This window comes from Juglans regia, chromosome 7 (genome assembly GCF_001411555.2).
Source record: "Juglans regia cultivar Chandler chromosome 7, Walnut 2.0, whole genome shotgun sequence".
Taxonomy (NCBI): Eukaryota; Viridiplantae; Streptophyta; class Magnoliopsida; order Fagales; family Juglandaceae; genus Juglans; species Juglans regia.
Window position 1 is genome coordinate 22929773 of NC_049907.1, and position 27018 is coordinate 22956790.

The 27018-nt window shown below is 39.3% G+C and overlaps 1 protein-coding gene across 2 annotated transcripts in view; it reads left to right on the top strand.

Moving 5' to 3' along the window:
• LOC108996671 (DNA topoisomerase 3-beta) overlaps positions 1 to 25157 on the top strand; it is a 56944-nt gene extending 31787 nt beyond the window's left edge. For both annotated transcript variants that reach the window (XM_018972689.2, XM_018972690.2), the window contains exons 9-15: positions 3998 to 4077; positions 13854 to 14132; positions 14274 to 14442; positions 14783 to 14911; positions 15005 to 15217; positions 23421 to 23600; positions 24328 to 25157. In XM_018972689.2, coding sequence (XP_018828234.1) covers positions 3998 to 4077; positions 13854 to 14132; positions 14274 to 14442; positions 14783 to 14911; positions 15005 to 15217; positions 23421 to 23600; positions 24328 to 24963 — 1686 coding nt within the window. In that variant the 3' untranslated portion in view covers positions 24964 to 25157. The remainder of the gene's footprint in view (positions 1 to 3997; positions 4078 to 13853; positions 14133 to 14273; positions 14443 to 14782; positions 14912 to 15004; positions 15218 to 23420; positions 23601 to 24327) is intronic.
• Positions 25158 to 27018: the final 1861 nt, after the last annotated feature.

Consider the following 27018-nt stretch of genomic DNA (forward strand, 5'->3'; position numbering starts at 1 on the left):
GTGGCGGGTCAAAAGGAGAAGCGGTTCATCTATATTCAAAGTGGGTTCTACTTCGGTGAGTGGCGCACCCCCCGAAGGAACTTGAGGCATTGCCAAGTCTTGGGGAAGCTTTTGGGTTTTCTGCCAATCAAATGGTGACCAAGGCTCCACCACCCGTGATGGAGGAAACCAGTCTCTCAGTACCTCTTCAGGCACCTTGTGGGTCGACACATAGTTTTGGCCAAGATGGTGACATCATTAATGGCGCTGTGGAGGAGATGCGAGATTTGCATGCAGGAAATGGGGTGGAAGGGAGGATGGGCAAAACTTGGATTGGTGGGACAGGCATTGGTGCACTGGTGGTGGTTTCAAATTTCTTAGGCATTGGATAGGCATTGGGTTTGGCGCGTCTTTGGGCTTGGTCTAGATGGGATGGGTTTCTAATTTCTCCCTAGATGGGCTTAATGATCATTATTTCCTTATATCTATTTCTGCACCCTAACTAGGTGTTTTCTTTTGTATATATCCAGTGTACTTGGCTATGCCCATTGGTATTAATAAATTTGAGTCTGTTGGTGAGGATTTTTGCTATGATTTTATAACAAACATTTGATCGACTAATTGGTTTGAATTGGTGGACTGTGTTGGGGGAGTCTGTTTTGGGAATGAGGACAATATGAGTGTGGCTTAATTCTTTCAAAAGGTGTACATTGGTGAAAAACATTTTAATGGCAGCAGTCTGGTCCTCCTTTACAATGTCCCAATAGTGCTTGTAGAAGAAACCAGTGAACCCATCAGGCCCAGAGGATTTGGAGGAAGAAATTTGCTTGATTGTGTAAAGGATTTCTTCATTAATGGGGATCATACAGAGTTGTTCATTATCCACTTTAGAGAGTTTTTTAGGAAAAAGATTTGCTAGATCTTCAGGAATTGATGGGCAGGTTGTTTGATAAATAGTTTGAAAGTGATCAAGAAACATGTTTTGAATATTTGAAGGATTAGTGTGCCATTGATTCGAGGCATTTTTTAAGCAATTAATGTCATTCCTTCTCCTTGTCATTGTGGCCGTCTTGTGGAAGAATTTAGTATTCAGGTCTGTGGTTGTCAACCAATGAAGCCGAGATTTTTGTCTTCACATAATTTCTTCTCTTTTGAGTTGCTCAGTAAGACAAACACTAATGAGTTCCCCTTGATGCATGGAATTTCTAGATGGTGATTGAGATTGGAGGTGGTGCAATTGAGTGGTCAAATGTTTTGAGAGAGAACAAATGCTAGTGATCCATTTATAAGAAGACCCCATGCTTCTTTTAAGGACATAGACACTAGAGGGATCTCTTGCCCAGAACTCTTTAAACTTGAAAGGCTTAGGGACATTCCCAAGTCCTTGAGTGTCCAACAGAAGGGGAGAGTGGTTTGAGGAGTGAATGGGAGATGATACAGTTTTGCATCAGGGAACAGAAGAGACCATTGTGAATTGGCTACTGCTCTATCTAGTTGTTCACGAATGTTACCTAGTCCTTGGCGCTTATTAGTCCATGTGAATTTAGGACCTGAATACCCTATGTCCACTAACCCATTGAGATCCATGAACTTAAGGCCACTGGGGGAGGAATTTGAAGCAAATGGTTTACCTCCCCATTTTTCAGATTGGTTGAGAATAGAATTAAAATCACCTATTCCTAATAGTGGGCCAGGATATGCAAGGATGATGGAGTTCAGTAGGTTCCAAAATTGTGATTTTTTGCTATAGTGAGCTGGACAATAAACTAATGTGAGTAACCATGGCACATGTGAGGGATCTGAGTACTTCAAAAGAGCTATTACATTATTAGAAATATTAACAGGTTCAATGTCCACGCCTGGACGCCACATAAGCAAAAGACCTACCCATTTTCCTTGGGAGGGGACATGTACATACAAAGAAAAGCCGAAACTATTAATAACTCTAGGTGTTTTTACATCAAACAAAAGGGTCTCTGAAAGGAAGACCATATCAGGTTGGTGATTCCTGATATGAGCCTGTAGACTTCTTCTTGCAGAAGGACGGGCCAATCCTCTGCAATTCCATGTTAGGATCCTCATATCTTCTTTGGTGGCAAGGTGGGCCCTGCCACGTCGGCCTTACTATCAAAATGAACATAATTCATAGGAGTGATCTTGGATGAGTTACCGTCATGGGGAATTTCTAAGCTCTTGCGATATGGAGAGTATATGCTGCGACGTGAGTACATTTTCCTCTCTTGCCCGTTCTTCTTGCAGGCTTAAAGAAATGTTGCCAGGGTTTGCTGTCCTTCATTGCTTGCTCTCTCTTGGTGAGTTAGAACTCTCTTCTTGCTAGGCACTGGATTTGGTGGGTTGTGCATTCTCAGGGAGGGATTCTCCAATGGGGGGTAATTTCTCATGCAAAGGTGCTGCGAGGGAGAATAGTTCTTCAATTGTGGGTATCACAGTGGGAGCTGGAATTTCAGAGATGGGTACAGTTAACAGTTGGGAGTGTTTTGATGGGGTTTAGATTTTCAGATGGGGGTGCTGTAGTGTGAGTATATTTTCAGATGGGGATGTTTTGATAAGGGGGTTAGAGAGCAGATATTCTTGAGGAATCGGTTGGTTGAAAGGGTTCATTTTCATGTTAGGTTGGGCTCTGTTTGTGGGTTGTGCATTTTGGATTCAGTGTGCTTAATGGTTGTGGAGGTTTTTCCTGATGGACTCACTAGTAGGGAAAGGGAATGCTTGGGACTTTGTGTGTGGATTGGGCCTGAGGGATTTTCGAACTGGGCTATGATATGTTTGAAGATTGATGGGCCCGTTAGAGCTTGGGTATTTCCCTTGGGGTCATTGATGGGTCCAATAGGAAATGACGGTTCAAGGTTTGGGGTAAAGGGATAAGTGTGCAGTAAATGTGATTGTGTTGGGAAAGAGGCCCGTTGTGATGTGTTGGGTGCCAAGGGGCAAGATTGAACGTGGGAGTAAGCATTTAGGGGGTTCAGAGATGGGGTCAGGACAGCTGGATGGAGACCCGCGCTGCCTTCTCTAATTGATTCTCTTACTTGGCTCCAGGTAATGGGAGGGTTGCTCTTGGGTTCAACTGTGTGACGCTAGCACTTGTGGTGGAAATTTGCAGAGATTTTCCCCATTCTCCTAGGATTATTGTTGTGTTGTTATACTCAGGATGCTGATGTAATTATGGTTGTTCTTCTGCTTGAGTGAGGGTTTTTTAATAAATGGAGGTGTCGTCCTCCTTTTCCAGAAAAAAAAAAAAAGTTATACTCAGGAAGCAACTTTTCCTTGCCTTTGCGAGTTGGATGGGTGGGAATGTTTTTGCCCTTAGAAAGCTGACCCTCTGCCGGTTCCCTGATTCGAACTAGGGGAAGTGGTGCCACAAGGATGGGAGCTACTTTGCTTGGCTGCTGGGGGGGACTTTCCTCGTGTTGTACTTTGAAAGGGTTTCCCCTTCTGCTGTTAATGTTTGACACCCTCATCCATGAACCAGAAGGCAGATTTTGTGGTAGTGTTGTATTCTGGACATGCTTGAAGGTATTTGTGGTGATGTCTTCGATTATAAGGCCTATGATGAAGCTCCAGACAGCTTTTATGGTGGCATGGAAGGTTTTCTCGTTTAGCGGTTCGATGAGATAAGCCTACCTACAAGTACTAGGTTGGAGAAGAGCTTTGCTGCTTCTACTTCTGGTTCTAAGTTGAGATCATTCCAGGACAGAGCTTCAGCTTGGGTGATGAGCTTTTCCATGTCTGCATTCGATGATTGAGAAGACATGGCTTAATGGAGTGTGAGTGACTATTAGGTTAGGACAAAGGATGACAGTGGAAGGGGGACGAAGTGGAATGGGAAGGGTTTTTACCTACTTGGAGGAGGGAAGCTCAACAAGAGAGAGATGGAGAGAACTCATCTAGAGAGAGATTTGGATTTACTAACATTACTAGCTGTCTTGTTTTGTTTGTATTTTGTGTCAACAATTTTGAACATTGAGATTATTTAAATTCCTTGCCTTAATTTATCCAGGTTGCATCTAGTGGACTTGGCTTTGGGCCTCAAATGGCAATGCAACTGGCTGAACGTTTGTATACTCAAGGATTCATCAGGTTCCTTAATAGTCTTTTTCCTATTCTCATTATTTTGTTTGGTTTATGCCTTTTCCTATTTAGCACATTATTTCTTCTTATGATTGTAGAATTTTTGCTTGGAGTGTTGAAGTTTTATGTTCTTGGTTTGCCTCAACTCCTATGCGAGGCTTGTAATAACTTTACTTGGACGTGTCTTACTAGTGATTGTCTATATATTGGACTCAAGACATCCATGTATATCTTTGCACAATCCAGTATCCATAATCACGAGTACCACGGTCATACTCAAATCCATCAAGGACGCCATGTTGCACTTAGTCCTTTAAGTCACGTGGCATTATCAGATTGTCTCTGATCTATTTGTCATAAATGGATGATCGGTTGTTTTCAGATACCCACAAGTGTTTCTCTTTTATTTTTTATGCTAGAAATACAACTCTGCTTTGATTTCAAGATGATCATATCAAGATAAAAATATCTTAACAGTGTGATGGTCTTATCATGACAACTAGATAATATAATATTGAAGAGCCAATCCTATTTTACCTCCTATGCAGTATGCGCTGATGGTACATTGATTTTTTGTGAGGCTGTCCAGGAGCATATCCATCATTTGTGCAGTTTATTCTTATGCTTTGAAGCTGTGTTTGAACTAAAAAAAATTAGCAAAAGTCAAAATTAGTACCGGTAGGAGTGGTGTACAAGATTGGTAGTTTGAGACATTTTTGGATGTTGGGTATCATCCCTTCCCATGAAGTATCTGGGTCAACATTAGGACTCAGGAGCACTGTTTAAGGCGAAAGTTCATTTGGTATGACTTTATAGAGAAGACAAAGAGTTCCTTAGCTGGGTGGGAATAGTTATACTTATGCAAAGGTGGTAGGTTTACTCTGATCAAGAGTACCCTCTCTAACCTTTCTACTTATTATTTCATGTCTTTAGTTCCTGTCCCAGTTGGTGTAGCCCAGCAGCTTGAGAAGTTTTGAGGGATTTCCTATGGGGAGGAGTTGGCAATAAATTCAAATTCCAACTAGTCAAGTGGTTTAGGATTTGCACTCCAATTTCCTCGGATTAGAAATATGCTTTTTTTCAACAAAGCCTTGTTGGGGAAATGATTATGACATTATGGTGCGAAGTGAGAGGCTTCGTGTTGGATGTTGGTGGAAGTAAAATATGGCACCATGTGGTGTGGATGGTGTTCAATTGCGGTTGGTGGGCCTTATGGGGTTGGGGTGTGGAAGAACATTTTGAGAGGGTGGGGAGATTTCTCTCATTTCATTAGATATGAGTTAGGTGACGGGTTTAAAATCAGATTTGGTATGATCTATGGTGTGGGGACCAGCCATTGAAGATTGTCTTCCTGGAGTTGTTTCAAATTTTTTTCCTGTCATAATGATGATAATTAAGAAGAATGGGGGAACAGTAGATCTCTTGCTTCTTCACTACAGGGTGGCCAGAACCATATGGAATTGTTTTTTTTTTTTTTTTTGGTGGGAGTGGGCTTAACATGGGTCGTGCCTAGAAGGCTGTGTCAAAATGGTCTGAATACCCTTTCCATAGGGATTGCTTTCATTATATAGAAGGAATTTTACAAGGTAAGTATCTATACAAGGTAAGTATTTACACGATTACGTGTATCTCTAGCTAGAAAGGAAAGTATCTAACTATAAAGGAAAATGTTACTAAAATACAATAATCATATCAAATTATATCTCTGTGACATCCCCCCTCAATTTGTCAAACAAAAACTGATGCCGGTGCCAGGAAAGAGCTTTAGTGAATACGTCTGCAGTTTGAAGTTCGGTGGAAATGTGAGGAAGAGTAATCACATGTTTGTCAAAGGCTTCACGTATGGAATGACAATCGACTTCAATATGTTTCGTACGCTCATGAAAAACAGGATTAGCGGCGATCTGAATAACACTTGTATTATCAGCATGAGGAGGAGTGGAATGAAGCTGAGGAAAACTAAGTTCACCTAATAACCCACGAAGCCATGTGATCTCAAAGCATGCGGAAGACATAGCACGATACTCAGACTCAGTGGAGGACTTGGAAGCTCTGTCTTGCTTCTTACTTTTCCAAGAAATGAGTGCATTGCCTAAGAACATGCACCAACCAGTAACAAAACGACGAGTATCTGCACATCTGGCCCAATCAGCATCACTATACCCCACCAACTATCATGAAGATTTCTTAGGAAAGAACAACCCATGTGTAGAGGTGCCCTTCAGATATCAGATAATGCGACGGACAGCTGCTAAATGAAGATGTCGAGGGGCCTGCATAAATTGATTGACCTGCTGCACAACAAAAGAAATGTCAAGACGAGTAATCGTCAAGTAGTTCAAAATCCCAACAAGCTGCCGATACAACGATGGATCTGAGAGAAGCTCGCCTTCCTCCTAATGAAGCTTGAGATTTACCTCCAAAGGAGTAAGAACAGAGTTACCCGATTGGAGACCAGCCAATGAGATCACTTCCTAAGTATATTTGTGCTGGTGTAAAAATGTACCAATCGGAGTAATCTGCACCTCAAGGCCAAGAAAATACTGCAGGGGACCAAGATCTTTCATGTGAAAAGAGGCCTTGAGATGCTGTTGTAATTGCCGAATTAACTCAGATCAAAGCCAGTAATCACAATGTCATCAACATATACCAGGAGCAATACAATTCCTACAGAAGTCTTGCGAAGAAAAGGAGAGGAATCAAATTGATTCTGAGTAAAATGAAAGGCAAGCAGGGTAGAGCGAAAATTATCAAACCATGAACGTGGAGCCTGTTTCAGTCCATATAAGGATCAATGTAGCTGACAAACCTCTGAGGAAGGTGTAACAAACATGCTTGGAGGGGGAGACATATAAATTTCTTCCTTAAGATCCTCATGTAGAAAAGCATTCTTCACATCCATCTGCCGGAGAGACTACCCTTGCGATGCAGCAAGTGCCATGAGAATCCTCACAGTATTTATTTTGGCAACAGGTGCAAATGTCTCTTCATAATCAATACCATACTCTTGCCGGTTCCCAAGAGCCACAAGATGGGCCTTATATCTGTCCAATGAGCCATCTGACCGAAACTTGACTGAATACACCCATTTGCAACCAATAGGTTTGACACCAGATGGACATGTCACAATATCCCAAGTGTGATTGCCTTGAAGAACTTGGATTTCTTCTTGTATGGCCTGCTGCCAACATGCTTGGGTGGCTGCTTGGGAATAAGAACGAGGAACAGAAACAGTGTCGAGAGTGGCAGTAAGTGAGGTATGAGGAAAACCATACCTATCCGGTGGATGTGTAACCGGGGTATAGCGCCGAGGTATCGCAGAATCAGTGTCGACAGATTAGTGTCTGGAAGGGGCGCTGAAGAAGGGGAAAGATGTCGATGATACACCACACCTGGTTTAAATCGCTCTATTGAAGCAAACATATCATCAAAGGCAGGAAAAAGAGCAACAAAAGGATCATAAATAACCCGAGACTGAAAGAAATATTGATTTTCAAAAAAAATAACATTCCGGGAGATCCGAAATTTGTTTGCATGAGCATCATAACAAACAAATCCTTTCTGAGTAGGGCTATATCCCATAAAAGCACATGTGGCAGATTGGGCAGCACGCTTGTGACGATCACAGGTGGTAGATGAACAAAACAAACACATCCAAAAGTATGAAAGGATAGGAGATATGCCAAATAATCGAAAATAGGGAGAATTATAATTTAGAGTGGCAGTTGGGAAACGATTGATCAAATAAACAGCAGTAGATAAAGCTTCTACCCAGAACTTAGAAGGTACAGAAGAATCAATCAACAAGGTACGAACGACATCTAAGAGATGACGATTCTTACGCTCAACGACTCTATTTTATTGAGGGGTATAAGGACAAGAACGCTGGGAAATGATCCCCTTTTGCTGAAAATAAGTCTGAAAGGAATGAGACATGTACTCCCGGCCTGGGAGTGTAAGATTTTGATACAAGTACTCAATTGTGTCTCGACAAGCGCAACAAATTTTTGAAAAACAGAAAACACGTAAGCTTTAGATCGGAGAAAATAGATCCAAGTAAAATGACTATAATCATCGATAAACGTCACAAAATAACGATACTGACCATAAGAAATAACAGGTCTAATACCCTAAATATCAGTATGCACAATCTCAAAGCAATGAGAAGCACGACTACCATGTGCAGGAAAATGTAAAGTTTTACTTTTACCAAGACGACAAGTAACACAATCAAAAGAGACAGGAGAAGAAGAAAATGAATCTTTATTGCTCAAAAAATCATGTTTCAAAAGATGAGTCAATACAATAGAATTAGGACGATCCAATTTCTTATGCCAAACTTCATGATTATTGGTAGTAGCCATATAAGCAAAAGAAATGACACTAGGAATAGAAAACTGTAAAGGAAATAAACGTCCCACTTTAGGCCCCTTTGCGATTATAGTTCCCGACACCTGATCCTGCACAAGACAACCACCACGAGAGAAATGAACATCACAGTTATTATCCACCAATTGTCCAACAAAAATCAAATTGGTAGATAATTCAGGAGAGAAAAACACTCCGAAATGAAGAGCCCAAAGTACCAACAAAAGTAATAGGAAGTGTACTGCCATCAGCAATCTGAATAGTTTGCGTGCCTCCATATTTACGAACACCATGGAGACCCGTTTTACTACCAGTCATATGATTAGAAGCACCCGAATCAACAATCCAAGAAGAAGTGGAGTTAGAACCCCATACCTTGCAGATCTAAAGCCGTAAAAGTAAACACAATCATCTGTTGGACCATGGCAGGTGTGAGAACAGATGAGTCAGAGCTTACAGTGGGGGGGCGCACAGGAAGACAGTGATTGAACAGCAGCTTGAAAGGCTTGGGATTGGCGATTCTGAGGCCGTACTCTACAGTCTTTGATGATATAACCCTCTTTCTTGCAGTAGCTACAAACTTTCTTAGGACAATTGCGAGCAATATGACCGAACTCCTTGCAACTGAAACACTGCAACTTGTTCTTTCCTCTCCCTTGTGCTGCATAGGCTACATTCACAGCCTCAGAAAAGACCTTTTCATAAGTCATACACATCTGAGTGGATAACCGTTGTTCTTCATGCAATAAATCTCCCAAATTCAGGTCGAAGCTTCATCAAAAACTGATCACATTGACTCTTAGCATGAACCGCTTGAAGAGTTGCAAGTGCCGTAGTGGGAACCTTAGCATGAACAATAGCAGAATACTCGCTCCAAAGATTAATAAAACCATAATAAAATTGCTCAATGGTCAAATTACCTTGATTGTAATTGCTAATTTCTAACTCCAATTGGAATTTTCGAGCACTGTGGTCTTGGTGATAAATACGATGCAAATAAGCCCACATAGCCTAAGTCATAGTAAAATATCGAAGATTTGTCACAAGATGAGACCAATCGTCCCCAACAACCAAGAGATCAACTTAGCATCCTTGACCTCCCATTGAGCAAATTCCTTTTCATCAGTGGGAACTCGAGCAGAACTATCAATATGATTTGACAATTCTTTCCCTTTTAAAAACATTTTAAATTGAAATTCCCACGTAGGAAAATTCTTGCCAGTGAAACGAACAATAGTATTCTCAATAGACATGATGAAGGTGACTTAAGAATAGACGGCAAGGTAAATATTCTCAATAGACCCAACGAAAGAAACTCAGACAGTCAGTAGGACAAACAGATGGGCCAAGGTAATGAACAACTAAAATAACAAGCCCAAGGAGAAGAAACCCAAAATAACGGAGAGAGATGGCCCAAAGTGATACCTGCCCAGAACAGACGCATGGCAAACCAACGAATCAGCAAACCCGATAGCATGCAAAGACGAAAATGACAACCAGCAGCGTTGTCAGCCACGCCAGAAGTGGTCGACCACCACTCAGCTTCACACAGAACCGGCCGACAACCTCAAAGCCACCCACAAATGCTACCAACCACCACAGAAAGTGCCAACTGGCACAAAAACAACCCTCACAACTACCGATAGCCACCAAGATGCTAAGCCCACAACTCAGAACCCCACAGACGTGCGAGACAACACTCCGGGAACACCACAAACTCATAAACTCACCAACATTGAGAACGGAGAAGGAAAAAAAATCCTATCGCCGCAACTCAGAACACTCCCAAAGATTAAAACCACAGAGAAACGATAATCAGAGTAGGGGCTCTGGTACCATGTCAAAACGGTCTGAATACCCTTTCCATAGGGATTACTTTCATTACATAGAAGGAATTTTACAAGGTAAGTATCTATACAAGGTAAGTATTTACATGATTACGTGTATATCTAGCTAGAAAGGAAAGTATCTAACTATAAAGGAAAATGTTACTAAAATACAATAATCAGATAAAATCATATCTATGTGACAGGCTGGTGGATTTCCTAGCAAGTTGTAGTGGTCTCCAAGGCAATCCACAAGTGACAACAATTTGGAAGATAGCCCCTATATGTATGTGTTTATTATTTTAGTTGTAAATCTTAGTTAGGTATTACTCATGTATACGCCCTGTGTACTTGGTGTTGTGTAAAATACACACCAACAGTGGCAAACAAATAAAAACAAAGATTAAAAAATCATACGACACACACAATTTACGTGGTTCGGCAACGTGCTTACGTCCATAGAGCTACATAAGTTTTATTGATTTAGAGGAGATTACAATCACACAATTTCAACTCACACTCTCTAGGGATTTTTCTCTCTCACAATATGCATTCACACTTTGTATCTCTTTGTTCTCACTGAAAACTGCTAAACAATGTATATAATGAGCCAAAATATTACATATATATAGAAAACGGTGCAGGACACTTAAATTTTTTGATAATATGTCCCAATGGATTGTTACTTTTAGCAGATCAGCCCATGATTGCAAGATGGATCTATTGTCTTCATTCTATAACAAGTTGTATTCCTTTAGATGGAGAAGAGGCAGAGTTGATCAATTCTATTGGTTTTGTTCCATGCACCCGTACCTCTAGTTGGCTCACGAATCCCTGGGAAATGTATTTGGAGAAATAAGGCAACTTCGAGAGTAGCTTCTTATGTTTCGGTGGTTGCGTTGGGGAATATCTTAACAACATTGTGAAATCACCACTTGTCCCAAAAGCTTAAATTGATGGAAAGAAGTAGATTTAATTATTTGTATTATATTCTTAACATTCTCCCTCACGTGTAGACCAGACTCCCCTTCAATGAGTGAACCCAACACTTGGAATATTTAATTAAATGGGGTAGAGTATAGAGTCGGGGTTCGAACTCTAGACCTCTAATCTAATACCATGTAAAATCATCACTTGTCCTAAAAACTTAAACTAATGGAAAGAGGTAGATTTAATTATTTGTATTATATTCTTAACATAATATGAGAAAGAGTCATATTGTAACAACATGGTGGTGTTTAATGTGCAAGTAAAATAGGGAAAGCATTGATTACCTTTGGTGCATTTGAGTTGGCTAGAGAATTGTGGGCAGCGATGTTCAACATTCTAGGGAGTGGGGCACGCCTTGGCGAGTGGAGTGGTTGGCATGCTGGCGGAGCCCTTATTGAAGTATAGAAATTCAGAAGTTTGAAAGATGATCTCTTTTTGCGTAATGTGGTGCATTTGGCAAGAATAAAATACCCGAACTTTTGAAGATCTTAAGAGGACAGTATCAGATGTACTAGAAAGGTTTCTTGGGTACTAGGTAGTGCCCATATGCGCTATTAATAAAATTGCATTACTTATATATACATAAATATAAACCACTCTAACACCGCCCCGTCCCCCAAGAGTATATTATATATTTTGACTATAGAGTAAATAAATACAGCCCGTCTAAGACCAAATTTGCCAACTGGTCTTTTGACTTCACATTAAAGACAATATTAGAGGAAGGAGGACCAACAGTTAAATGGTTTCTTTTTCTTTTCTTTTTTTTTTTGGCTTGTAGAAACACCTCAACTAACCTAGCCTACTGGAGGTGTTTACTACCAGCTAGCTTAATGGAAGTTAGCTGCAAATAGGCGGGATTTTGAACTAGATTGAGTTGAATAGGATCAGCCAAAAATTGTTTGCGCCAGACCAAAGCAGAATGTATCTCATTTAAGACAATAGACAGTTTATTCAGACCAATAGGTTGGCTTGTGTTGAATAGATTTGAACCTGGTGAGAAATTGATTGTTACAAACTGATTGTATAGCAGCTTGGCCCGCTCTGTGTTGACCCACTCTGAATGGGCGAAAAAAAACCCCCAGATCAATGAGTTGGGTTAACTGACCTCAGGTTGGGCTGGACAGAAGTAAAACTCCTGGCTGAGCTTCGATAGGCCCAATCTGAGTATAGTATAAAGGTTGGATTGTGCAATGGTTAGCCCAGTTTTTGCTAGACTAAACTAGAAATTGAATTGTCATCAGTAGGCCCAATTGAAATGGATCTGAGTTGATTTTACTCTAAGGCCTTGGGGAGAACTATCAACTGACAGTCTTCAGCAATCTTTAGGGCATGTTTGGACACCATGAGAATCCTCAAAATTCTCAAAACTTCTCATAATTTCATTCTCAAACATCACTCAAATACAAAACACTTACCAATTTCAAATTTTCAACTTTTTCATATAACTATTTCTCAATCATTATTCAAACACAAAAATCAATACAACTTTTACCAACTTCAAAACAAAACACAAAAATAAATACAACTTTTACAAACTTTAAAACAAAACACAAAAAATCAATACAACTTTTACAAACTTCAAAAAAAAAAATTATATTCAAACAATTTTTTAACTTTATAATATTTGTATTTAACTTTTTCTTTTTCCTTTCCCAACACCCAATAAAACATCTTCACTCCAACAATTTCACTACTAGTCTGCCTTATATGGAGGTTTCTGTCTGATCCACTAGATTGCTTTAATCAGGTTCTTTTTTTTTTTACATCACTTTATTCCATTAAAGCAGCCCATATCCAACCTTCACTTCGAGACCAGAATGATTGTCTTCAGATCCAGAGTTCGTATTAAGAAAAGAAATAGGGAAAGGAAGGGGAGGCGAAGCTATGATCTTTTCTGAAAAAATGATAAGATTACATACTGGAGTTAACATAGGATTGTTATTTGATAACTGACTTTTATTTAAGGAGTGCCGGTTAATTGATAAAGGTTAATTGATAAATACAGATTGTCTTCAAAGACTAACCAATACTTGCCATGTAATCTTAGTTGTGGAGTCTTTTGTTTCCGTTTTAGAGTCCTTTTCCCGTCTGAACAAGTTCTTTTTTCTCCAATGATGAAAATAAAATTCTCATAGTTGTTTATCTGCACTGCAACAGCTGCTACATAATGAAATACATTTATTATGGATAAAGCTGAGTAGGTTTTGGAGGTGGGATGTTTCAGGATATATTCATTGAAAGTTGAGTGTTCAAAGTTTGAATTTTTTCTTTACCCATATTTATAATAAAAACTGTAGAAATTATAGCATATTAATTTCCTGTTAGATTACGATTTCTGGTCATTGTTTTTAGAATTGATAATGATTTATGGACAATATATCTTCTACCTGAACTACTTGGAGAGCAAGAACTTTTTGGAGAATTTTTCTTGGAGGAACTGAAGAATGAATTTTGTTATAGTATATGCTGTAATGTCTTGATAAAACCCATCTCTTAATAAAATCCATCTCTCAGCTTATTATTGGTCCCTTAATTGATTGTGGCTATATGTTTAGAGACTAATGGCCATCAAATCATTTTTCTATGCTTCTCCTTTAGCTATCCACGTACAGAGAGCACGGCCTATCCTTCTTCATTTGACTTTAGAGGCACCCTTGCTTTACTGGCAAAGAACCCAGCATGGGCCAATGATGTGCAGAGACTACTCAACGATGGATATCGTAAACCACAATCTGGAACAGATGCAGGTGACCATCCTCCTATTACCCCGATGATGTCAGCAACTGAGGATATGCTAGGCAAAGATGCTTGGAGATTATACCAGTATGTATGTCAACACTTTATGGGGACTGTCTCTCCAGACTGCAAGTATGTAAGGTAAATAGCTATATTTTGTACTTGTAGTTTGTTGTTTCACCTTATTGCTTTTTGTTCATATGTTTTTAAGGAAAAGTTTGATCTAACCACGTGTTATGTATGGAGCTGAAACTAATTATTTATTCTTTTAATGCATTCTAGGACAAATGTCAAGTTTTCAATTGGTGGAGAATTCTTCCATTGCACAGGGCAGCATGTTACGGTTGAAGGATTTACATCTGTCATGCCATGGTTGGCAGTAAAGGAGAAAAACCTTCCTCGGTTTATAAAAGGAGAGAAGATAGAAGCATCAAAAGTGGAGCTATATGAGGTAGGGCTTTTACCCTCCTAAAAGAATATTATATATGCGTACCCTTTTCACTTTTCTGTATTTTTTTCTTTTTATTTTCTGAGTTTTAAGAAATTCAAAATGTTCATATGTTCACCCTCTCTTTTGGAGTTTCTCACCCTCTTTTTTTGGTTTGGGTGGAGGGAAGAGATTTTGAGGAGAGATTTTGAGGGGTGGGATGATGGGTAGTGACGTGAGCTTTAACATGCTGCATCTCTTTTAAGGGAAGGATGATGCTCCTGTCTAAGATGCATGAAATGAAGAAAAATAGAAAAAGTTAAAATAAAACTGTGTAAACCTTTCGAGTTTCTAAAATCTACAGGGGAGTACTGCACCTCCGGATTATCTCACTGAGAGTGAACTGATTTCCCTGATGGAGAAGTATGGAATAGGCACGGATGCATCAATACCTGTGCATATTAACAACATATGCGAGCGTAACTATGTGCAGGTTTCTAAATCTTTGTTTTTGCTAAATTGTGGGTTTGTATAGAAAAAGTCTATTTTCAAAGGTATGAATATTCTCTTTACCATCAAATTGCAGGTACAAGCTGGCAGAAAGTTGGTTCCAACTAGCCTAGGTATCACCTTGATAAGAGGCTATCAATGTATTGATCCAGATCTCTGTTTGCCAGATATTCGCAGTTTCATTGAGCAACAGATTACTCTTGTTGCTAAAGGTCAAATGGATCATATTCATGTTGTGCTACATGTACTACAACAATTCAAGCAAAAGTACACTTATTTTGTTAAGCAGGTTAGAAAAGTTGAACTTTTCTGTGTTGCTTAAAATTTTTATTTTTATTATGCTGGATAGGATAGGATTGGATTGTGAAGGTTGTGTGAATATGCACTATGTCCCACATCAGTTGTGTACAAGGTGGAACCAGGCTATACAAGTGGTTCATTGGAGCTCTAATTATGATCTGTTTTTTTGGGATGTAACACAAATGTGGCTAGTGTCCTTGGATGGTGAAATTTTATTTTGGATAAGTGATTGTGATCATTTGCATTAGAATCAATTTAGTAATCTTATGTGGCACGAAGTGATTAAAGCAAAATCCATACCAACAAAAACCATCACCCTGAGAACAACATTCTCTTACAAACCTTTCAACCAATTGATATGACCCCAAAGAGCAGAAACCCCATTCCTCTCCTTTTTGGCGTCCATGCCTCCATCGTGTGGTGACATGGGGGCGAAAGAAAAAGGGATCCTATATCAACTTTTTCCAATCTATTAAGCTCACGAGCTTAGTCTACCCAACAGTGTACTTTTCAGATTCAACCCAACCACTCTTTGGTATTAAAATTGGCACCCTCTTGGTCCCTTTGTCAGCAAGTTTGGGCACAGTTTTATTTTGGCTTCTGGTTTGGGGGGGACAATGTGGGCCTTGACAAGGATGTTACAGAGTTATACCAATATTATGCACACGTAAAACTAACATAGTATTTATATATGTCACGTGCATATCATATATTAAAATGTTTAGAATGTGCTAAAATAATTTATTTATTTTTTATAAGTAAATAGATAGCTTTATTGAATAGAATGAAACTAGGCAATGCCCAAATGCATAGGAAGTATACAAAGTGAGACACCTAATTACATTCTAGTGAGCTGAAAAGAAGATAGAAACTCATGGACACTCCCACCCTTCAGTACAATAGCAGAAAACTACTCTAAAAGAGAATGCAAAAAAATTCCAGATTTCCCTTACTGCACGCTCCTTGTTGTTAAAGCACCTATCATTCCTTTCTGACCATAAACATCACATTAAGCACAAAGGTATCATACGCCACGCTGCTGCCAATTGTGCACTGTTATGCCTCCTGTTCCAGCACGCTAGTAGTTCCACCACACTCTTAGGCATTACCCAACTCAGTCCGGCTCTATCATGGATACCCCATAATTCCCCCGCCACCTCACAATGTAAAAGCAAATGATCTATCGATTCTCCATTCCTTTTGCACATGTAGCACCACTCCATGACCACCATACCCCACTTCCTTAAGTTATCAACCGTCAATATCTTTCCAAGCGCGGCTGTCCAAGTAAAAAACGCAACTTTAGGTGGAACTTGTGCTTTCCAAATACTCTTCCACGGAAAAAAGATGGGTTGTAGTGCTGTCAAAGCCTTGTAAAAAGATTTAACAATAAAATTTTTTCTCTCCGTGTGAATCCACAACATACGGTCTCCCCCATTTCCTCCTACCTTTGTTGAATACAAGTGGCTAAAAAAGGCTGCCATCTCATCAAGCTCCCAATCTTGAGCATTTCTAGTAAAAGTGACGTTCCAAGTTACCGTCCCATTGGTACAACATAGTACATTTGAAATTGCTGCTTGCTAATTTCCAGCCATGTTAAAAGCGACTGGAAAGATAATGGAAAGAGGATTCTCCCCACTCCAAGCATCGTGCCAAAAGCGAAGTCTTACTCCATCTCCTACTCTGAACCTAATATGTTTTTCAAAGGTGTTCCACCCCTTGCTAATAAATTTCCATAAGCTCACTCTATATGACCCCCTACCCTCCTTAGAACACTATCCTCCCCACTCACTACCGTACTTGTGTTCGATTACCTCTCTCCACAACGAGTTCCCTTCCATTTGATACCTCCACAACCACTTACCAAGAAGGGACTTGTTGAAGATGCTCAAATTTCGTACCCCTAATCCCTCGTTTGCAATAGGACAGCACACCCTTTGCCAACTTACAAGGTGGAATTTGGTTTCCTCCCCATGCCCCCCCACAAGAAAGTTCTAAACAACTTTTCCATACGGTTAGCCACTCCAACCGGCAAAGGAAAGAGGGAAATATAGTAAGTAGGAAGGTTGGAAAGGGTACCTTTTAATAAGTGCTAATCTTCCCCCTTTGATAAATATAGCCATTTCTACCCCAATAGTTTTTTCTCAATCTTCTCTACCACCCCATCCCAAATGCTCTTTGCTTTAAATGACGCCTCCAAAGGGAGTCCAAGATATTTCATAGGAAGTGAAGCAATTTTACAACCCAACAACTCAGCTAGAAAAGCAATATTACTCACAACCCCCACCGGTACCAACTCCGACTTCTCCAAGTTCACCTTAAGTCCCGAAACAGCTTCAAAACACAACAAGACCGCCCTTAGAGCTTGAATCTGGTCACTAGCAGCATCACAAAAGATAAGTGTGTCATTCGCAAATAATAAATGAGAAATGGAACTGACACCATTACTATTGTTGCCCACCGAGAAACCAGTAATAAAACCCCCCCCTAACGGCAACCTCCACCATGCGACTCAAAGCCTCCATAACTAAAACGAAGAGGAATGGTGATAATGGATCCCCTTGTCGCAAACCCCTCAAAGGCTGAAAAAAACCACAAGATTTTCCATTGACTAAAACCGAGAACCGAGTGGTCGAAACACATTGTTTAATCCATTCGCACCACTTGCTTCCAAAACCACATCTTCTCAACATATAAAAGAGGAAATCCCAACACACATGATCATAGGCCCTTTCCATGTCCAACTTGCAAAGGACCCCCAGAATGTCTTCTCTTAACCGGCTGTCCAAACACTCATTTGCTATCAAAACGGAGTCCAAAATTTGCCTCCTCCGAACGAAAGCATTTTGAGGTTTGGAGATGAGTTTGTCCATCACCAAACTCATGCAATTAGCTAACACCTTTGAAATAATCTTGTAGATCCCACCTACCAAGCTAATTGGCTGGAAATCTTCAAATTATGGGCACCAACTATCTTGGGGATAAGAGCAATAAAAGTAGCATTTAATGACACTTCTCAAACTTAAGATTAGAATGAAAAGCATGGAAAATCTGCATCACTTCCTCATTCACTATCTCCCAACATTCTTGAAAAAAAGCCATAGAAAAACCATCTGAGCCCTGAGCTTTATCCTTGCACATGCCTCACCACTAGATGCACCTCCTCTTCAACAAACGGCCTCTCCAACCAACTTGCTACCTCCGAATCTAGCTGGTCAAACAATAATCCATCCAGTTTGGGGCGCCACTCAACTTTTTCAGCTAGGAGCTCCTCATAATACTGCACTATATGGTCGTGGATCTCTTCGGGAAATTGTTACACATTCGAGCCTGAATGAAGGACTTCAATAGCGTTGTGGCGCCTATGGGAATTGGCCACCTTGTGAAAGAACTTAGTGCATTTATCTCCCTCCTTCAATCAAAGCGCCCTTGATTTTTGCCTTCAAGATATTTCCTCCATCAACAACACTTTCTCTATTTCAGTTACCACCACTTTCTGTCTTGACAAAGAATCCTCATTCACCTCTCCTTCCTCCAATACTTGCAACTTATCCCAAAGGATATTTTTCTGCAATTCCGTATGTCGAAATACTTCTTCATTCCACTTCTTTAAGTTAGCCTTTAGAGCTTTGAGTTTGCCCGCCACTATGAAACTAGGTATTCCATCAAAGGAATAAGCTTCCCACCAAGCCCTTAACTTATCCACAAATCCATAAACTTCCAACCACATATTCTCAAATTTGAATGGGTGCCTACCCCCATGAATGCCACCACAATCAAGTAAAATTGGAAAATGATCAGAACATATCCGTGACAACCTTTTCTGACATAGTTCTGGAAAGTGCGTCTCCCATCAAGGGGATACTAGAATTTATCCAACCTTGACCACCCTCGGCTGTTGGACCAAGTAAAAAGCCCCCCCCCCCAACCAAAGGAAGATCCACGAGATTCAGCTCAAAAATCAACTCAAAAAAGTTTTTCATTGCTCTTGTCGACATAGATGTCCCCACCCTCTCACTAGGGAACCGAACAACGTTGAAATCACCAAAACAAATCCAAGGTAAATCCCATAAAGAATTTAGACCCACCAATTCCTCCCATAATAATCTTCTATCACTATCCACATTAGGCCCATACACACCCGCAATAGCCCACCTCCACCCATCCTTAGTATTACTAAAAGATACAGCCATGGAAAAGGACCCGAAGCAGTCCTCTACCATCTCCACCACTCCCCTGTCCCACATCACCAACACACCTCCCGAAGCCCCCGACGAAGCTAAATAGCACCACCCCACAAACTGTGAATTATGCTTCTATCAACACCACACAATTTAGTCTCTTGCAAACAAACAATATCAACTTTCCAACTTCGTAAAAGAGATCTAATGCGAAGACGTTTATTCACATCATTGATCCCTCTTACGTTCCAGGACAATATTTTAGGTTTCATTAACAAAAATTGAGTCCCTCCCTTTTGATCTATCCCTTCCCGAAGTTCCCTCCTTATTATCAAAGTCTGCTTCCACGGTATCCCCTCCTCCACTAACCTTGCTAAAATAATTATAATATCTTATGTTCCTATCTCCTGAATGCATGTTATATTTAGTCATATCTTAATTAAGAAAAAAATGTATCTTTATTCTTTTCATTGGCAAACAAGATTTTATTGATCATAAGAATAAGCAATAGCCCATGGGACGTATACAACAACATCACCTATGCATGCTAGTTTAGTGATAAGAAGTACATAAAAATTCATGCTATTAATAAAATCGACCAATGGAGTAAAGTCTAGAAAAAAGAAATTCCTAAGTTCATCTATTGACCTCTATCAATCTTCGAAGCTTCTTTTATTCCTCTCCCTCCAAGTACACCACAGTAGGCATATTATGACCATCTTCCATATTGTTGTAATTGAAAGTTGCCCTAAAGGCCTCTTCAAGAAGCTAGGAGTTTGATTACCCTTGTTAGCATCACCCAAGTTAATCCCATCTAAGCAAAAAATTCATTCCACAAGGTCATGGCAACCTCACAATGAAGTAGTAGATGATCAGCGGACTCTCCACTTGTTGTTTACATGCAACACCCATCCATAACAATGATTTGGGTTTCCTTAAGTTTTCTAGTGTGAAATTCTTCCCCAAATTAAGCCATCCATACAAAGAAGATTGCCTTTAGGGATGCCTTTGTCTTCCAAATACTCTTACACGGGAATGAATTTGCATTATGTGTAGTCATGACTTGGTAGAAAGAGCAGATGCTGAACTTCCCTTTCTTAAAGGGTCACCAAAAAATCTTATCTTCAACACCCCCCATCATTCAAGTGGAGTACCCAAGATCGTACAACTCCGAAAAAGACTTCCCAATCTTGGGCATCTCTGAAGAATGTAACATTCCATGGGGGAGTACCATTGGATAGAACTAAGAGGTCCACTATCTAGACTTCTTTCATTCTTGCTATGCCATAGAATTCTGGATAAGTTTCCTCAAGTACCCTATCGCCTCACCATACCTCGTGCCCAAATTTGATTTTGGATCCATCACCCACCTCAAAATGGATATTTCTCAAATATGTATCCCATCCTCTTCTACTTATAAAAAAAAAAAAATGTATCCCATCCTCTTCTTATGTGCTTCCATAGCCCTACGCCATATAGCCCACTCACCTCATTTGAACACCATCCTCCCCATATCTTTATTGAAAAAACATATCTTGATTGAAACATGTTATAATGCAAAATGTATTAGGTCAGGGTCTTGCTTAGGGAAAAAATTCTAAGCATAAAATATGAAATATGACAAATATAACAGATCTCAAACATATATGATATATGTAGGAGATATTCTTAGGTTTTAAGTAAGATAAAAGATTTATTAATGATGAAAAAGGGTGTTGTCCTAGTGTACTGGAAGATCCACCTAACTAGCAAAAGGAAAAAGAGCTAGAAATTCTTGAAAAGAAGAAATATAAAGGGCCGCGCCATATTGGGCAATGATCCAATTATAAGACATAAAGCATAAGTATTTCGTGTGTTATTGCTCAAATGGGCCAAATCAAGCTTACGCAAGTTATGTTATGAGCTTAAACTGAGTCAAGTTGATTTCCTTTGATTACTTACATTAAAATACGTATTCTTGGATGTCTTGTCAGCTATATCCCTGCTTGATAATGTTCTCTTATCACTTCAATTCAATTCAGTCTAGCTTTCAGCTTTTCTGTTTCTCCAATTGTCTGTTGTATTGGGGTAAAATGCCTTGGTAATTTGAAAGAATAATAGTGTCCCTCAAACATAAGGTTGTCCTCAAACAAAAGGTCGCAACCTTATAAGATTACAATATCTGCCATCCTGACAATCTGAAATAAGGTTCACTTTTATTGTCCCTGAGGCATCAATATATGAAGTCCAAAGGAAGATATGTTCATAGCGTGTGTACGTTGATATATCTGTTAAGGTGTAATTTTTGTATTGTTATTTCTCAAATGACTCGATCACTAAATTTGTTGTCCAACTATACAAGCACAATCATGGGTGTGAACCTTGGTTCTGAAGATTTATTGTATGCAATTAAAGTCTGATTGGCATGATGCTGGATCTGAAGTTTAGAGGGCAATGTGGGGGCTACAATTTATTTTCCAACTTGTACTTTATTAGAAATTTCCTCTTTTGTGTCCCTTTCCCATTTTCTCTTGTTATGTGTTGATTCGATAATAACATCCCCAAAAAAACACGTACACACACACACACTTTAATGCCAGATTATGCTTAGGAAGGTCAGCACCTAGATTGCTACTATGCAACCGATGGATGAGACACTCGCAAGGGAATCTCTAAGGACTACAAGGTTGCATATCCTAAAATAAAAGCACATAGTGTATGATGTGTAGGATGTGGTGGAATTGAGACTCCCAACTAGGACCAAAATATGGGTCACTGCCATATAAGTCCTCAGATATTAATATAGACCTCAGCTGTAGTGACCCAAAGTAGTTAGGCAATGCCAGACGAAGTGACTTGAGACAACTCACTCAGCTTTAATATTATGTTGTTAACCCCTAGGGTTTGCTCATGTGGTAAGGGTATTGGTCTTGTGATATGCTTCCTGAAGTTCGATCCTTGGGTGGAACCAATTGCAAGGGCCAAGTCTCATCAGTGAAAAAGCCAATGATTTACCAGACCCATGTCATGAGGACGTGTTACACGAGTCCGGGGTTTAACGGGATAAACGGCATGTTGCATTTGCACTATCTCTTAGATTCTTCATCATATATATATTATGTTGTCCATGAGTTAGCCTTTTGCAGTAATGGAAAGGTTTTATCCATTTTTAGCCTGCTCTTGATGTGCATGTTGGCATCATATTTGCATACGTGCTTCTAGTCTTGGTTTGTCCTGGAAATAGAGATTAAGTTCCATTCATTACATTATACACAAGAGTACAGCTGGTTGTTTGCATATACTGTCTATGGCTATGCGGTCTCGTGTATTCATTCCTAAAATCTTTAGTCTTGCATCTCCTTCCCCGTCATATTAGGGAACTCCCTTTCCTCTCTTAAAATCTTGTTTTAAACTGTAAAATCCCTTCGCTACTAGAGCAATGAAGTTGCCACGACTGTTTGATTGAAAGCAAACTCAAATTACCTTTTACCAATTTGAAGTCATGGGTAATCTTGAACTCCTTTCAAGGAAGAAGCATCATGGTTGTGGCTTTGACAAGCAAGTTTATTTGTTAAGGTAACCCAAGAGGTCTAGCTCATTGAGTCCCCCCCAAATCCCTTCTCTCTCTCCCTCCCCCCTTCTCTCTCTCACACACACACACACGCAAAAGTACTATTTTTACTACATAGATGCTCACTTTCTCAGTTTCCATATAGTCAGTCAATTGCAATATAATGTAACAGCAGGAAGATCTTTGTTGTTGGCGCACCTGACATTAAAGGACGTTTTATCAATATAAATCCATTATCTACTGATTTTTTGGGTTTAGTGGGGACTTATAGGAGATATTCACTCCAAGCTAATGATTTGCCTCTTGCATGACATTATTCTTTAATCCAGCATCCCATATTGAGCCTGTTCCTTCAGATATTCTTCGCCATGACCATCTGGTGTACTGTTATGAAATCCTTGAAATTAGGCTAATCTCCTTAACTCATCTTATAGTTTTTTTTTCTCTCAATGACGTTCCAGATTGAAAACATGGATGCGTTGTTTGAAGCACAGTTTTCCCCACTCGCTGACTCAGGACGTGCTCTCAGCAAGTGTGGGAAATGCCTTCGATACATGAAATATATCTCTATGCAACCATCACGTCTGTACTGTGGTACATGTGAGGAGGTTTATTATCTTCCTCAAAATGGAACTATAAAGGTAGGATTACTTTTTTATTTGAATTTATTTCTTACGTTAAAGAAAACTGGATTATGGATAAAAGTGTAATGTCAGTACTTCAAAAAAGTTTCTTTAATATTGCAATTGCTGGAGACATTTCAGTATATTCTCAGGTCTTCGAAAAGCACATACCATCAGTATTCATTTTTGTAAACAAAGGTGTACCATATAACTATGTCTACACTGTGTTTGTACACATTAATCTCTCTCTCTCACACACACACACACACTACCATACACAATGACCATTGGACTCTGAGCTAAGGAGGTTTTAAGTGCAAACTAAAGTGTAATTGAAATTAATAATATCTCACTTCTACTCTGTCCTAAATATCTGAACAAGCTTGTTTCATATGATGAAAACCTTGGCCATAATAATGAAGAACGCACTGAATTCGTACACAGATTAGTCAAGATGCTTAACTAATTATGTTTCCATAGTCAAAATGCTTTACTAATTATCACTTTCCCTTGGTATTGTTTTGGAAACGTAAGGCTTTCAAGCTCGTTATAAGCTCTAGTAAATTTGTTCCAAGGGATTAACATTGAATCTTGTTAATCGCAGTAGGATGTTGTAAAAACCGAGTATGGAGGCCTTTAACCTCCCCACTCAACTGAGCTGTTTTTCTTTGTCTGGCATGCAGTTATCGGCATTCTGTTCCAAAATCCATGGCTAAAGATAACCAAATTGTTTTTTCTTCTGCAGCTTTACAAGGAACTTTCTTGCCCATTAGACAACTTTGAGCTTCTGATTTTCTCGATGCCTGGTCCAGAAGGGAAGTCGTTCCCACTCTGCCCATACTGCTACAATAGCCCTCCCTTTGAAGGTGTTGACACACTCTTCGGTGCCGCTAAAACCGGTAGTACTGGCAAGTTGGGGAAGGGAGCTGGAATGCCATGCTTCCTCTGCCCTCACCCCACATGCCGACATTCACTGATTTCCCAAGGAGTCTGTGCTTGTCCGGAATGTAGTGGGACACTCGTCCTAGACCCTGTAAGTGCTCCCAAGTGGAGGCTTGATTGCAATATGTGCAATTGCCTTGTCTTCCTCCCTCAAGGTGCTCACAGGATTTCCACTACCGAGGAGCGATGTCCCGACTGTGACTCTAAACTCTTAGAAGTTGACTTCAATAAGAAAACGACACCTTTGGAGGATGGAGCAACCCTTTATGTTGGTTGCATTATCTGCGATGAGTTGCTTCATTCGCTTGTGGAAATGAAGCATGGGAAATCATTTTCCAGACGCACAGGTTCGAGAGGAAGGGGGAGAGGAACTGGGAGAGGAAGGGGAAGAGGAAGTGGGAAGAGGATAGACCCCAAAATGAGTTTCCGAGATTTCTGACCCCTAAGTGAAATATATGCATCTGGCCTTTGAAACTGTCAATGCTGTTTTACTTAGAAACTGGTTATTGTTAATTAATTCTACTTCATATGGTAGTTTAGCTCTTGTTGGCATGATCTTCCCCACCCAAAACAAAATGCACTTGTCTTGCTGTAAACAAAAATCAATGCCTATGTGACCATCACAACGGCTCATTGAGTGGACTCAAATTTTTTTTTTTCAATTCCTCTTCGAATAGCCTCTCTCTCTCATCCTCTTCGAGTCGCCAACCTTTTTTTTTTTTGAAAAAAAAAAAAGTCGGTGACCACATGTTCAAGAGTGATCCATCCCTATATTTATTAAAAAAAAAATTTCTCACTTATGGTAGAGGAATACCGTGCCAACAATCAAGTCTCAACGGAATAACATATACACAAGAAATCCTCATCCCATGTAACATCACCTTATTTACGAATGTAAGGCAATTCCAAAAAATCCATGTGCAAGAGACCACGCAAACGTCTTGGCCCAATATTATTTCCATTAAAATCTAATTTTTTTTCCTGTTGCACCTTCCTTTGCTAAAATGTCTACTACCATGTTGGCTTCACTATAAATGTGGCAAATTTGGCAATTAAGATTCTGAAACAGTGATTGAATGTCTTCCAAAAAATCCACATATACCAAAAGTTGCAAGCGCCCGACTTAATCCAATTTACCACAACTGTAGAATCCGACTTCACCCACACATTTGTAATGCCCAGCTAATGAACCATATGTAAACCGTCAAATAAAGCACATCCCTCAGCCATCTCGTATTAGTCAAAACACCATATGAGTGTGTAAAATCTGTCACAATCAATCCATCCTCATCTCAAATAATGACCCCACCACCTGCAGGTCTCGGATTGCCATTCGACCCTCCATCCACATTAAGTTTGAAGCCACCACAATTCGATCTCGACTATTTAATAATTTTTGGAATAGTTAACGGCACCAACGGACAATTAAACTCTTTCAAAATAAATTCATCCTTACTAGATAGCCTTTTGAGCTGGCCAAATTGAGGAGAGATATCGAGCAACGCAGCTTTCACAGTCCAAATCACTCTCCAAGTCTCCAACTATTAGTTCGATTAACCCGATATACTCAACAAACAACCTGACCGATGATGTAGGTCTACACTTGGGTTTATATATAAATAGATACAACTTGAATCTTCTCCAAGTTATTGTTTTTGTTTGATTTTGATAATTAAATCCAACTCTATCCCAAACCATACTCATTAAACTTGAGCCACTGCTATTCTTTACATCTGTTTAATATGTTGATGTGCTTCCTGCGTGGCAAAATGATTTAACAAAATGCAAATTGTTTAAAAAAATAGAAAAAGAAAACATAAAAAAAAGAGCATTGCTATTCATAAGCCCATACACCACACACCATAATTTTTTTTATTTTTTTAAATTTTTTTAAAGTTTTTTTTGGTTTTATTATTCTTGAATTATTTTACTCATAATTCATATACCACACATTTGATAAGAGAATAAAATTAAAAAAATCATAAAAAGGATGGTGTGTGGTGTATGAGGCTTAGGAATAGAATTTTTCTAAAAATAATACAAATAGTTTGAAATGAAGGAAAAAGACTTAAATAAACAAAACAAAACAAAACAGAGAGACAAAAATATAACTTGGAAACCTTTAAAAACAATAGAAAAATATAAATTATAAAAAATTATTTACAATTGTAAAAAACAAAACTACAAATTAAAAAAATATAAAAAGCCTTAAAAAAAATCAATGGGTCAGATTATCTCTTTCTCTTTTGCCGAGTTTCAGAATGGCTGTGCAAGTGCAAACATCTCCCAAGTAAAATTAGGTTGTAGAAATATTCTTTACTGTTATATCCTTCAAAATAACAATTACGTACCGTGTTGGACTAAAAGGTGAAATATTTTGCTGGTGTTCAAACAAATTAGTTTGGATGTTGAAATATTTTCAGAACACCTTACTATTATTTATTATTTTAATATTATTTTTCACCTACTATTTATTACTATTCAATATTTTATC